Below are 14,724 nucleotides of genomic sequence, written 5' to 3'. Positions count from 1 at the left end.
ACAAACGGTAGTTATTCACGTTAGTCTACCAGAGGTGGCGCAGCAAGATGAGACCCCACATATCTTCTGAGTCAAACCACTTCCGCCGCTTCTCCCCAGTCCCCAGGGCTGATGCGCTTGAATTAGACAGGATTAAAGGCTTACCGGAGCTGGAAGCTGCACCCCAACTCCCGTGTTTAGCCCCAGACCTTCTGTCCGCTGGCTGAGAAGGACGCGGGAGAAAGGCAGCCGCGCAGGGCAGTGCTGTTGCCTGGTGCACGGTGTCGAGAGAACTTTTGTGCAGGAGCCAGCCCTCCCTCTGGATCCCCATGTCAAGAAAATGGGCCCTGCTCCTGCCCATGCTGCTCTGCAGCCTGGCTGGCCCTACACACCTATTCCAGCCGAGCCTGGTGCTGGACATGGCCAAGGTCCTCCTGGATAACTACTGCTTCCCAGAGAACCTGATGGGGATGCAGGAAGCCATCGAGCAGGCCATCAAGAGTCGTGAGATCCTGGCCATCTCAGACCCTCAGACGCTGGCCCACGTGCTGACAGCTGGGGTGCAGAGCTCCCTGAACGACCCTCGCCTGGTCATCTCCTACGAGCCCAGCACCCTCGAGGCTCCCCGGCAAGCCCCAGCACTCAAGAACCTCACGCTAGAGGAACTCATTGCGGGGCTGCAGAACGGCTTCCGCCATGAGGTTCTGGAAGGCAATGTGGGCTACCTGCGGGTGGACGACATCCCGGGCCAGGAGGTGATGAGCAAGCTGAGGAGCTTCCTGGCGGCCAACGTCTGGAGGAAGCTCATGGGCACCTCTGCCTTGGTGCTGGACCTCCGCCACTGCACGGGGGGCCACATTTCCGGCATCCCCTATGTCATCTCCTACCTGCACCCAGGGAACACAGTCCTGCATGTGGATACCATCTATGATCGCCCCTCTAATACGACCACTGAGATCTGGACCCTCCCCGAAGTCCTAGGAGACAACTACGGTGGCGATAAGGATGTGGTGGTCCTCACCAGTGGTCGCACGGGGGGTGTGGCTGAGGACATCGCTTATATCCTCAAACAAATGCGCAGGGCCATCGTGGTGGGCGAGCGGACTGTGGGGGGGGCCTTGGACCTCCAGAAGCTGAGGATAGGCCAGTCTGACTTCTTTCTCACAGTGCCCGTGTCCAGGTCCCTGGGGCCCCTGGGCAAGGGCAGCCAGACTTGGGAGGGCAGCGGGGTGCTGCCTTGTGTGGGGACACCGGCCGAGCAGGCCCTGGAGAAGGCCCTGGCCATCCTCACGCTGCGCCGCGCCCTGCCGGGGGTCATCCAGCGCCTGCAGGAGGCCCTGCGGGAATACTACACGCTGGTGGACCGCGTGCCCGCCCTGCTGCACCACCTGGCCAACATGGACCTGTCCTCGGTGGTCTCCGAGGAGGATCTGGTCACTAAGCTCAACACCGGCCTGCAGGCCGTGTCCGAGGACCCCAGGCTCCTGGTGCAGGTGGTCAGGTCCAAGGAAACCTCTTCTGGGCCCGAGGATGAAGCTGAAGAGCCCCCGGAGATGGTCTCAGAAGTGCCCGAGGACGAGGCTGCCCGGCGGGCCCTGGTGGACTCCGTGTTCCAGGTGTCCGTGCTGCCGGGCAACGTGGGCTACCTGCGCTTTGACAGGTTTGCTGACGCCTCAGTGCTGGGAGTGCTGGCCCCGTACATCTTGCGCCAGGTGTGGGAGCCCCTGCAGGACACGGAGCACCTCATCATGGACCTGCGGCAGAACCCTGGGGGGCCGTCCTCCGCCGTGCCCCTGCTGCTCTCCTATTTCCAGGGACCCGACGCCGGCCCCGTGCGTCTCTTCACCACCTACGACCGGCGCACCAATGTCACGCAGGAGCACTTCAGCCAGACCGAGCTGCTGGGCCAGCCATACGGCACCCAGCGCGGGGTGTACCTGCTCACCAGCCACCGTACCGCCACCGCAGCCGAGGAGCTGGCCTTCTTCATGCAGTCGCTCGGCTGGGCCACACTGGTGGGCGAGATCACGGCGGGCAGCCTGCTGCACACGCACACGGTGCCCCTGCTGGAGACGCCCGAGGGCGGCCTGGCGCTCACAGTGCCCGTGCTCACTTTCATCGACAACCATGGCGAGTGCTGGCTGGGGGGCGGCGTGGTCCCCGATGCCATCGTACTGGCTGAGGAAGCCCTGGACAGAGCCCAGGAGGTGCTGGAGTTCCACCGAAGCCTGGGGGAGCTGGTGGAGGGCACGGGGCACCTGCTGGAGGCCCACTATGCTCGGCCAGAGGTCGTGGGGCAGACAGGCGCCGTGTTGCAAGCCAAGCTGGCCCAGGGGGCCTACCGCACAGCAGTGGACCTGGAGTCGCTGGCCTCCCAGCTCACGGCAGACCTGCAGGAGATGTCTGGAGACCACCGTCTGCTGGTGTTCCACAGCCCCGGCGAGATGGTGGCTGAGGAAGTGCCCCTACCACCTCCCATCGTCCCCTCCCCAGAGGAGCTCTCCTACCTCATCGAGGCCCTGTTCAAGACAGAGGTGCTGCCGGGCCGGCTGGGCTACCTGCGTTTCGACGCCATGGCTGAGCTGGAGACGGTGAAAGCCATCGGGCCGCAGCTGGTACAGCTGGTGTGGCAGAAGCTGGTAGACACGCCCGCGCTGGTGGTCGACCTGCGCTACAACCCTGGCAGCTACTCCACGGCCGTGCCGCTGCTCTGCTCCTACTTCTTCGAGGCAGAGCCCCGCCAGCACCTCTACTCCGTCTTTGACAGGGCCACGTCGAGGGTCACAGAGGTGTGGACCCTGCCCCAGGTGGCAGGCCAGCGCTACGGCTCCCACAAGGACCTCTACATCCTGGTGAGCCACACCAGCGGGTCGGCGGCTGAGGCTTTCGCCCACACCATGCAGGACCTGCAGCGCGCCACCATCATCGGGGAGCCCACGGCTGGAGGGGCGCTCTCCGTGGGCATCTACCAGGTGGGCAGCAGCCCCTTATATGCCTCCATGCCCACGCAGATGGCCCTGAGCGCCAGCACCGGTGAGGCCTGGGACCTGGCTGGGGTGGAGCCAGACATCACCGTGCCCATGAGCGTGGCCCTCTCCACAGCCCAGGACATAGTGGCCCTGCGTGCCAAGGTGCCCACTGTGCTGCAGACAGCTGGGAAGCTCGTGGCAGATAACTACGCCTCCCCCGAGCTGGGAGCCAAGATGGCATCCAAACTGAGCCGTCTGCAGAGCCGCTATGCCAGGGTGACCTCAGAAGCTGCCCTGGCCGAGATGCTGGAGGCTGACCTGCAGGTGCTGTCCGGGGACCCACACCTGAAGACAGCCCATATCCCTGAGGATGCCAAGGACCGCATTCCTGGGATTGTACCCATGCAGGTGAGTTACAAGGGAGACTTGGTCCAGCACAGTCCCAGGAGAGAGTCAACCAACTGTCCGCACATCCAGGGCTCTGTGCAGGGTGCAAAGCAACGGCTTCCAGACGTGTTTTCATGTTAAATTTTTCACCAGTCACATCTTTTCCTCTCTCTCACCCTGTCCTCCAGTCCCTCATATGCCCATGAGGTCCCTAAGCACCTCAGTAGAACATCGGTACCCACAGGAGCTCAGTTTGAAAAGTGCTAGTATAGCAGGAGCTTCACTCTTGGTTGGGTCGAATGCGAGGGTTTGGAGGGCTTCTCATTGTCAGTGTTGGAGAAAGAGGTTTACAAGTCACATGGGTCCCCGTGATTTCCTGTTCTGGAAATGTGGGGCATGTGTGCACCCACATCACCTGCCTGCCTCAGGGGTTTGCAGTTTGTGTGAATGAGTCAGGGGGATGGAGACAGGGAATCGGCACAGGTCCTGGCATCACAGTTGCCTTGGATCTAGAGCATGGAGCCTGGGGACAGGTCCAGGAGTATCCACGCACAGCCCGAACAACCCCTGCAGTGAGGCTGCCTTGGTTAGGCACCGACTGCCTTCTCCTCCCCTCCCGCAATGCCAAGTACTGTCTCCCAAAGGAGTTGCGCCGGGTGGGCGTGCACCATGATACAAGGGCCAACTGAATGGGAAATTCTGGGCCAGGCTGTGTGGTCAAGATAGTTGCAGCCAGCACTGCAGGTCTGGGGAACACTGAAAAGGTAAATCAAGGCTGAGGAGTTTTGCTGCAGGGTAGATGAGGGAAAAGTTCTCCCGACCAAGGGCCAAAGCACACCGCAGGACTCACCAAGCCCTCCCATCAGCAAAGAGCTGGATCTAAAGCACCTTTACAACACCTCTCCATGGCGTTTATCGTCTATGATATAACTGCGTAGTCACAACAAGTAGGCAGGGAAGCATTTGTCCTGGTTCCCTTGAAGCCAGGACCTGAGACAGGGGCTTAGGTGCGGTCCGTTGATGTGGGAGGTGGTCACTGAAGCAGCAGTGAGGGTGCGGGGAAAGTGGGACAGGAAGTGTGGGCGCATCATGGAGCCTGTTGCCTCTGAAGACCGCAACAGCACCCTGACAAGTGCGAGGAATGCCTCTGCAGACGTGACCCCGCGGCTCCCGCTTTCTGTTAGCTGAAGGTCCCCCTGGGGACATGAACGCTCTCAGATTCTGGGGCAGCTTGGAGAAGGTCCTGAAGTAGAGAGTAAAAAACAAGGGTATGCTAGAGGCAAAGCCGTGTCAGCCTGGGTCAAGCTGTGGCTGAAATCAGAGGAGGGCTGAGGGCACCAAAACCATCTACTGCCAAACTGTTACCCATTTTACAAAAAGAGGAACTGAGGCCCGGAGGGGTACAGAGGAGAGTGGCCCATGGCCAAAGGGCTTGTGACTGAGGTCAGCGCAAGGCCTGGAGGCCGGGTGTCCTAGTCAGCAGGGGTGTTCCTGGTTTGCAGTTACCTGGTGTGGATTCATATTCTGGCTCTTCCACTTACTGGCTGTGTGCCCTTGGGCAAGTTACTTAATCACTCTGTGCTTCAATTTTTTTCAGTAAAAAGATGGGGATAATAGTGTCTTCTCTATAGAAACTGCTACAACATGCTCAGCACAGGGCCAGATCCCTGGTAAAGACTCAAGGGCCCAGTAGTTCATGTCTTCAGATGATGATGTCTTTAGACGATGAGCTCAGAGACAAAAAGTGTCTGGGGAGCTCAGGGGAGACCGTGCCTGGACCTTTCAGCTCTGACGCCAGGGTGAGAGGTTGGCACCCATGAGCATTCCCTGTAAAGAGGCTGCTGACCACTCATTGGGGTTCATATCCCAGGCCCACTACCCATGTAACCTCCTGGATACCATCAGGAAAGGCCCTGGCACCTACAACCTCCTTAGGAAATGTTAGCTCCCTTCCCTTTATATCTCATGATATAAAGGACCTCCATGACACCCACTTTCAAATCTGACCTTTCACTGTATCTGGCAGAAGTGACAGTGGGTGGATGCTGGGCATGGTTTGGCAAGAGAACAGGGAAACATGGCTATGGGAGAGTTTGACCTGGACTTTCTTCTTTAGCGGAGCTAATTGTCCATTTAAGTACTATGGTCAATAATGAAATAAAGATACTCAGAACCTTAAAAAAAAAAAAATTGAGCTTTCAAATCTCTCCTCTCCTGACATGGAGCCGACCTCCCACTCTTTCAGATCCCTTCCCCTGAAGTCTTTGAAGACCTGATCAAGTTTTCCTTCCACACTAATGTGCTTGAGGGCAACATTGGCTACTTGAGGTTTGATATGTTTGGGGACTGTGAGCTGCTCACCCAGGTCTCCGAGCTGCTGGTGGAGCATGTCTGGAAGAAGATTGTACACACGGACGCCCTGATTGTCGACATGAGGTCAGTGGGCGGGGCTCAGCAATTCCCAGCGAGGCTGGGGCAGCTGCTGGAAGACAGCCAAAGCCATGAGTCTAGTAGGGATGAAAGGACATTGGGACGCCGGGAAGAACCCAAGTGGAATAGCCCGCCTGGCTCTCAGGGCTCTGGCCAGCTATTCTGGGGTTCTGGTTTAATTAGCCAGGTGGGGCCCCACCACTGTTGGTTTTTTTAAGCTCAGGTGACCAAGGCTGAGAACCACTGAGCTAATCCAGTGGTCCCCAAACTTACCTAGTCACAGGATTCAGTGAGGAGAGAGGGGAAGGGTGACCTTGAACACACTGATTCCAGGACCCCGCCCTGCTGAATCCAGAGCCCCAGGAGTGAGGTCCAGCGATCTGTATATTTAACATCCAGGTGACTCTGATGATCAGCCGTGTTTGCGACAGCTAGGCTTCCACCTGTGCTTGTGTCTCACATCTCACGAAATCAGCCCAGGACAGCCCTGGTCATGAGAATCATAAAGCCAGTGGCCCAGAGAGAATTTGCGACTTAGCCACTATTGTTGCAAAAAGAACTCTTTACACTACAAAATGATTGTTGGGGGGATGCTTTCAGCTAGACCTCTCATCTGCTTCTGTGAAGGTATGCCTCATACAGGTTGAGTTTCCTTCCGAGAGCTGGGGAAGGGGACTCGGGAGGGTAATGGGTAGAAGAATGTCCTTCAGTAACCAGACCTCTTGTCACTCCCGGGGCCATCAGCAGACGTGTCCTGGGCACCTTCCATGGGCACTGGGAAGGGGGGAGCCAGCTCCCCTGGGAATTGGACACTTTCCCCCCGCCCCGCCCCCCCGCCCCCCATCCCCAGCTGCTGGATTGACTGTGAGGGAGCTCTGGCTTCTGGCTTGCAAAACTCTTGTGATTCTTAGTCGTCACTAGGTGGCACCGGATCCCAGAGGCGGACTCTCCTCCCTGGAAGATGAACCATCTCCCAGGGCTTGGCTTTGGGTATACACAGAACTTGAGCCTGGGGACTCCTGTGGCACCTCTGATGACTTTATTCTTCAAACGCTCTATTGACCGTCCAAATGGCCCTCATGCTAAGTCCCTTTCTGCTTAACTGTGTCATCCACATTTTTCTAAAGAGGAGACCCAGCCCATAGGGGTGCTTTCTTAAAGATCCTTCCAAGCCAAGGTTTGGAGGTTCAGATGCCAAAGTCATGGGCCCTGAACCCATCCTAGACCATCAACTGGAAGAGACTCCTAATACACTGCCAGCCCAGGATTCCTCGTTTCACAAATAAGGAGACAGGGGCCCAGCGAGGTCACACAGCAGGACAAATCCAAATAGCCTGGAATGATCACAGGATCCCTCACCCCCAATGCAGTTCCACAACTCTGAACACTCCACCACACTAAGAGCCATGTTAGGACACCTCAACTAAGATACCTAGTGGGTTTTGTGAAATTATCAAGCGTGAAACTAGGGAAGACAGTGCTCTCAAAATGTGCAGGCAGCATGGGTGCATGGGAGCAGTCCACGGTCAGTAAGCTGGGGAAATTTATCAACAAGTTCCAGACTGCAGGACTTAGGGCCTTTAATATAACATATACAATATGTATCACATAATGTATTAATGTGTGAACAGAAGGGGTGGTAAGTTATGCAGTATTTTCTAAATGAATTTGACCACAAAGTCTCTGGTTCTCAAGAATCTTGTACTCTGGGAAATGCCAACCAAAGAATTCTGTAGGAGGAAGAAAGGACACCAGATTGAGGCTGCCTGGAATTAGAACCCTCCACAGGGCAAGGATTAGGGCACCCAGAGGGGCACCGAGGGCTTCCCTGTGGGCTCCGCCCCTCAGTGGGCAACATTTCCCTTCCCTCAGGTTCAACATCGGTGGTCCCACCTCCTCCATCTCCGCCATATGCTCCTACTTTTTCGACGAAGGCCCACCTATTCTGCTGGACAAAATCTACAACCGGCCCAATGACTCTGTCAGCGAGCTCTGGACCCACGCACAGCTCGAAGGTGGGTACAGAAGCCTTTCCTTCCTATTATCATTCTAGAAGCTTCTGGGAAATCAAGGAAAGACAGTTTGGGTTCGGGTAAAAGTAACTGTAGCTAGAATATAAAGCCCCCGTCCTATGCCATGTACTCTGTACATAAGACCTTTAATCCCTGCAAAACATGTACCATTATACCTATTTTCTAGATGAGAAAAATGAGTCCCAACTAGGTCAAATAGCTTGTCTAAGGTCACTCAGCTAATAAGTGATAGCTCCCAAATTCAAACACTGGTTTGTCTAAAACCAAAATGCCTGCCATTCCTGCCACAGCAGCCATCAGCCTGCAAGACATATGTAAAGCTAGAAGGGTCCTCGGGTCATCGCCAAATCCCACAGCGTTTCCAGCGGTTTTCCATCTCACCTGAACTCTCAGCAGTTTCCCAGGACACCTACCTAAAGGAAGTTCATAACTCTGATGGGGCTTCTGTTAACTGCCCTGGGCCCAGAGCAGTGGCCAGAGGAAGCAGTACAGGCCCCGCGCTTTACAGAGCCACGGCTCTCCAGCCACAGCCCAGGTGGATAGACTTGCTCCATCTCCCTTGCCTAGCTTGCAAAACCAAGGAAACTGCGCATGCATCTGAGAAAAGGAGGCTGGGAAACCAATGGGGGGTGTGCCTCCTCCAATCAGAAAAGCACCCTGCAATTTTCATTTGCATACTTCCTTATCACACAAGCATTTGGAGGGAATCTTCCAAGATATACATTCAATAATATTGCAAAATGTAAATAAAACAGGACCAGATGAATTCTCAATTCAAATAGACATTCAAGACCAGTCGTTAAAAACAGATCTGCAGATCATGGGGTCTTGGAATTGCGATGTCCAGTACGGAAGCCACATGCCACACATGGATTGAGAGGCATAAAGTGTTCAGTGCCCACCAGATTTTGAAGACTTTTATGAAAAAAAAGGATGTAAAATATCTCAATAATTTTATTGATGACATTTTGAGAGGAAGAAATTTTGGATTTATTGAGTTAGATAAAACAGTATTAAAATTCCTTTTATCAATTTTGTTTAACTTGTTTAATGTGGCTTCTAGAAAACTTGAAATGACGTATGTGGCTTGCATTCGGGCTCATGTTGCTTTTCTATTGGACATCACTGTCCTAGAGGGCTGTCGTCATTAAGTCACAAACTTGGCTCTTCTGAGGGTCCAAAGTGAAGAGAGTCTGGTCAGGTTAGCCCTTTTCTCGTGTAACTCCGTCCAGCCTCTTCCCATCACTGGTGATAAAATCTCTCAAGCACTGGCATGCTTGGGATACAGCACACATCCTTATCCCCATTTTACAGATGCAGAAACTGGGGCTCAGAAAGGTGGGGTGACTTGCCTGTGGACACAAGGACACAGAACTAAATCCCTGGCCCTCCTCTCTGGAGTCTAAGCAGTATGGAGAAGGCAGATGCCCAGGGTGGGGACTTGACTCCCTATTTTGAAGGGCCTTGTATCCTGCAGGTGAACGCTACGGCTCCAGGAAGAGTATGGTCATTCTGACCAGCAGTTTGACAGCTGGCGCCGCAGAGGAATTTACCTACATCTTGAAGAGGCTGGGCCGGGCACTGGTCATCGGGGAAGTGACCAGTGGGGGCTGCCAGCTGCCGCAAACCTACCACGTGGATGACACCGACCTGTACATCACCATCCCCACTGCCCGCTCAGTGGGGGCTGCAGACGGCAGCTCCTGGGAAGGGGTGGGCGTGGTGCCTGACGTGGCTGTCCCTGCAGAGGCAGCCCTCGCCAGAGCCAAGGAGATGCTCCAGCACACTCTGCTAAGGGCGAGGCGGAGCCCACGCCTGCAGGGCCGCCGCAAGGGCCACCACAGCCAGAGCCAGAAAAGGCCGGGACCTCCGGGACATGTCCAAGGGGCACCCAGGCACGAGGTCCCAACTGAGGCCCCCAAAGGGCAGCAAAGGGGCCTGCTGCCCTCTGGGTAGGCTTGAGAATCAGAGGTACCCTTGGAGCTCATATACCTGGTCTCTTCCCAATGGCCAACATCCTCTCTGTTGGAACACCTCAGGACAGGAAGCTCACCCCCTTCAAAGTCAACCCCCTCCTGGGAAGTGAAGTCCATATCTATCTCCACCGACGCTTCTTAATCACCAACCCCTGGTCCTCATGCTGTCAACTAGAGCGTCTCTGTCCAATAACGTCATAACGTGAGCCACGGAGGCCAGGCACATGTGTCACTTTACATTTTCAAGGAAAGTATAGAGAAGCAGGTGAAATTAATTTTATAGTATACTTCATTTAACCCACTATATTCACAGTAGTATCATTTCAGTGCATATTCAATATAAAAATTGTTACGAATGAGATGCTTTTGCACCAAGTCTTTGAGATCCGGTGTGTGTCCCGCGCTTACAGTACATCTCCATTGGCACATGTCACGTGTCTAGCACACAGCAACCATGCTGCAGCTGGTGGCTCCCATGTGGGACAGTGCAGGCCCAGAGGTCAGGAGCCCTACTCCCCCGCTGCACTGTCCCCATTCTGTCCTCCCTGCACCTGCATCTTCCCCAGTAGTGTACCTCTCCCACTCTGCCCCGGGATCATTTCTGTCCCTGCCATGCTGTGTAGTCCTCAGGGGTGGAAACCGTCCTACGCATCCTCGTCTCCTGCTGCCCAGCACTTGGCATGGCACCTGACACAGGCAGTGGATACACAGTAAACACACATGCTTATGAAGCTGCAAAACTATGTTTTCCTCCAAGTGGCAGCCCTCACACACATGGAGACAAGTTCAGTTTCACTTAGAACCCTCTCCTCCCTGCCCTGAACCCTCCCAATCCAATTCTACATAGCAAGTCTATCTTTCCTTCACGTTCCTTCCATGACCTTGTTCTCCTGCTTCTGCCAGGGACCCAAAAGTGAGCTCTGGTGCCACGCAGAATCCCGCCATGCAGCGTTGCTACCAGAGGGGAGAGTGGCCCTGCGTGGTTGCCTGGGGACCTGCCCTGCTCATCCAGGTGCAGCCTGTCACTGTGCCAGCTCTGGCGACCAAACTGACTCCTAACAGGGTGAGCAGTTTGAGACAGGCAGAGCCCAAGACCTCCCCCAGAGTTGGGCCAGCCCTAGGAGGAGACCTGGAGCCCCCCACCCCGGTTTGTGCCCTGGGCCCATGCAGCTCTGCTCTGCTAGAGTCACAGGGACCCAAAAATGAGAGACCTCTGAGGCTCTGCCCAAAGTCATGGTGGGGCGAGGCCAGGAGGGCAGGGAGATCCCAGCGCACAATCCCTGCTCCCAGAGCTCCAGGCTCCAGGACCGCCGGGGTGAGGATGAAGTTCTGGTCCTGTCTGGCCCGGCCCTCTGGTGAGTCCAGGCTGCAGCTGCCACAGGCGACTCCCCAGGGCACCAGGCATGGCCTGGACTTCATCAGCCCCCTCCCTAGACCTCAGAGATCTGGGGAATCTGGGCCACCACCATCCCTAGGGGTTTCTCCACTAGAACACCTCAAAACAACCCTGTCTAAACTGGAAAGCCCTGATGGAAAGCAAGATTTATCTCCAGCTCCTTTTCCTCCTGCTAAATTCAAGTAAGATTCATGGCATGATCGTATTTTAGTAGTTATCATACATACTGTGATCTCACAGTTTTCTTCATTAAACCTACTGCTACCCAGGCAAATGTGTGACCACATTATATGCTTACACTCTAGGACTCTCTCTCCTCCCTCTTTCTCTCTCTCTCACATACACCCACAAAGAGATACATACATATATATACATGCATATATATATATGTGTGTGTGTATATATATATATATAATATATAATATATATATACACACAGCTATGAGATGATTACCTAAATCAAACAATGGTTTCTTCTAGATGGTAGCATTTGGGGTGATTTTTTTTTTTTTTTTTTTTTTTTTTTTTCAGTACGCGGGCCTCTCACTGCTGTGGCCTCTCCCGTTGCGGAGCACAGGCTCCGGACACGCAGGCTCAGCGGCCATGACTCACGGGCCCAGCCGCTCCACGGCATGTGGGATCTTCCCGGACCGGGGCACGAACCCGTGTCCCCTGCATCGGCAGGCGGACTCTCAACCACTGCGCCACCAGGGAAGCCCTGGGGTGATGTTTTAACTTTCTTATTTATACTTTCTCTTTTTCTTAAATCCTTATAATTAGCATATATCATTATTTTCAAATGCAGCCATCATTATTCCAAAAATATAATAAATAAGATAACATAAATTATATAACTGACTCACTATCTATACCTTAGTGATCATTAGTGGTTGTTCATTTTTTTATGGGTTTTCCTTTCACATCTTTTGGATTTCCTTGATTTGCACCACTGGTGTTTCCTGCAGCTTAATTTGTTTAAGGTGTCCCACAGGCACTGTGGGGTCACAGATGGCAAATACCCTGGTGGGTCTTAAACAGGGGAAGGGGCGGAGCGGTTTAGAGTGGGTGACATACACAGATCTCTCTTCTGAGCTTCACACCACATGGACATCCATTGTTACCACCTCCACCAGAGTCAGCTCCGCCCAGAGCCTTAGACAGGATCAGTTATTCACTGGCGGTCACACACCTAACACAGTGGATGTTTGCCCTCCTTTAGGCCACCAGCATTTGCACCCCCTTTGGATGTTCAGAGAATTGCTCCCCATATGAACCTGTGGGAAACAGACTTACTCAGAAGCAGAGAGGTGGTTAGGAGCTCAGGTTCCAGCTTGAGACTGCCCAGATAGGAAGGCCAGCCCTCCCACTTGCAGGCTGTGTGACTCTGGGCAACTTACTTCACATCTCTGTGCCTCAGTTTCCTCATCCATGCGATGGACGAGATAATAGCACTTTTGGGGCTGTGTAGATTGAATGATTAATCTAGTACTTGGCCAATGTCAGCTGTAACCATTCCCCCACCATGAAACCAGATGTCCTGGACGCTCACTTTTCCAGCTCTCTGGCTGTGGGGTATGGACATGGGACATGTGGTCCTGCCTGGGCCAACCAGAGGCCCCTATGCAGGACATTTTTTTTTTTTTTTTTTATGGAGCAAGTGACCCAGGGAAGCTTGGTAGCAGCAATGACCAGATGTCCAGCGTGCAGGGCAGCATGGCCATGCCCCGACTTATCAGGGGCAGAAGCAGCACCTTCCAGAGGCGGTTCCCCTGCCTGACCACAGCTGAGGTCCTGCCGAGTAGCTCTTTGCTTCTGCCTACTATTCAGCCTGGGCCCCCTGCTTGCCCACCCAACACTGGGTGCAGCCCTGGCTCCTCTCAAGATATCCTTTTCCGCTTCAACCAGCCACAGACTTTGCTTTCTTACAATGAACTGCACCGTCCATCCCCCCTGCCTTGTCCTGAGGTCCTGGCTCGGTACCTAAATCCCCACCACAGCCTCCTGCCCCATTTCTGTGTTCCGGCCTGTAGCCAGGGCCACTGCTCTGCCATGCAACCTCCTCCCATGTCCCCCTGCTTGAGGACCCCTCAAGGCACCCACTGATGTGCTGTGAGAGGGGCTGGACCAGGCCGTCCACCCCCTTTCCCAGGGTATCCCCAGCCACAGACAGGCTGGACCTTCACCATCAGGATCGTTGCTGGAGACTTGACCCAGCTCTCAGGCACCATGCTGGAGCACCAGAGGGTAGGACCCCAGCTCTTCTCCCATCTCACTCACCCTCCTGCTTCCTGTGTGCCTCCATTTGCCAAACAGCCCAACACGAAGCAGACGCCCCGTCTGTGTGTCAGTGAGGGTCATGGCCACCCACACAGCTTTAATGCAATGAAAGGATACAACTTCGAAAGAAAAAGGATACAGCCCGAATCACAGCTGTGGGCAAAGAAACCTGCCTCCAAGGTCCCCAGTGGAGAGCGCTCAACTCACACTTCCTGGTTTCTATAGGATTAGCTGCCTAAGGACCTCCTTGCTACCTTGCAGATCAGGGTGGCTGGCAGTGAAAATAGCCTGCTAATCCAGGCAGCTTAGAATAGCAAGGGTATCAGAGGCTACTGGCTTCCTGTCTCCTGCTCCAGGAAAACATAAGGTGACAGGGGAAGAAAAAGTTACATTTAAAGAACAAGAACGGCTACCCTCCTTCCAGAAGGCACTGCCTCCCCAACGCCCATTCAAAATCGCTTTCCTGGGCTTCCCTGGTGGCGCAGTGGTTGAGAGTCCGCCTGCCGATGCAGGGGACACAGGTTCGTGCCCCGGTCAGGGAAGATCCCACATGCCGCGGAGCAGCTGGGCCCGTGAGCTATGGCCACTGAGCCTGCGCGTCCGGAGCCTGTGCTCCACAACGGGAGAGGCCACAACAGTGAGAGGCCCGCGTACCGCAAAAAAAAAACAAAAACAAAATCGCTTTCCAAAAATTCTTTTCTAGGACACGGCACAAACCAAAACACATTGGAGAATATTTGTTTTTAAAATAAAAGTTTTATTCTATGGATTTCATATCTTACTATATGATGTTTAGACCTCACACATGACTTCTACTACAAAAAATAAAAACAAAATTATACATATAGGCAGGGCATGTAAAACGCCTTCTCTGAAGAGAAGTGGCCTGCAGGGAAGGCATGCTGCCACCAGGGGGCGGCAGCACCTCCCAAGGAAAGAAAGGCTGGGAGGTTTACCTTAGGACAACGCCTGCTGACTTTCACCCCTCTATAGGGTCTCTCCCTGTGCCTAGAGGAACAGGGCAGTACTGTGAGGTTAGCAGGGCCAGGCCCACCACCCAGTTGGTTCAAAGGCTGGGAGCATAACAGAGTTAGGGGTCTCCAGCTGGTGGTTCCTGCCCCTCCCCACGCCACCACCAGTAACGTGCTTCCTTAAGTCCATGCCATTTTGGCCATCAGTTTTTGAGAGAGACAATTCCACATACGGTCCTGATTTCTGGCCTCTCTTGAGAGCTGCACTTGGCCTGGCACTAAGGAGCCTTCACCTAGGACACACGA

At 54.4% G+C, this 14,724-nt stretch overlaps 1 protein-coding gene across 1 annotated transcript; it reads left to right on the top strand.

Annotated features, from left to right (window-relative positions):
• The first annotated feature begins 308 nt into the window (after nt 1-308).
• RBP3 (retinol binding protein 3) lies at nt 309-9,754 on the top strand. The gene is made up of 4 exons (XM_004286499.3): nt 309-3,356; nt 5,581-5,771; nt 7,638-7,780; nt 9,276-9,754. Exons 1-4 carry the CDS (start codon nt 309-311, stop codon nt 9,752-9,754), a joined length of 3,861 nt encoding a protein of 1,286 aa, XP_004286547.2.
• The last annotated feature ends 4,970 nt before the right edge of the window (nt 9,755-14,724 follow it).

The sequence above is a fragment of the Orcinus orca genome, chromosome 14 (assembly GCF_937001465.1).
Source record: "Orcinus orca chromosome 14, mOrcOrc1.1, whole genome shotgun sequence".
Classification (NCBI taxonomy): Eukaryota; Metazoa; Chordata; class Mammalia; order Artiodactyla; family Delphinidae; genus Orcinus; species Orcinus orca.
The sequence above is the reverse complement of the archived record's forward strand: the minus strand, read 5'-3'. Positions and strand labels throughout refer to the sequence as shown.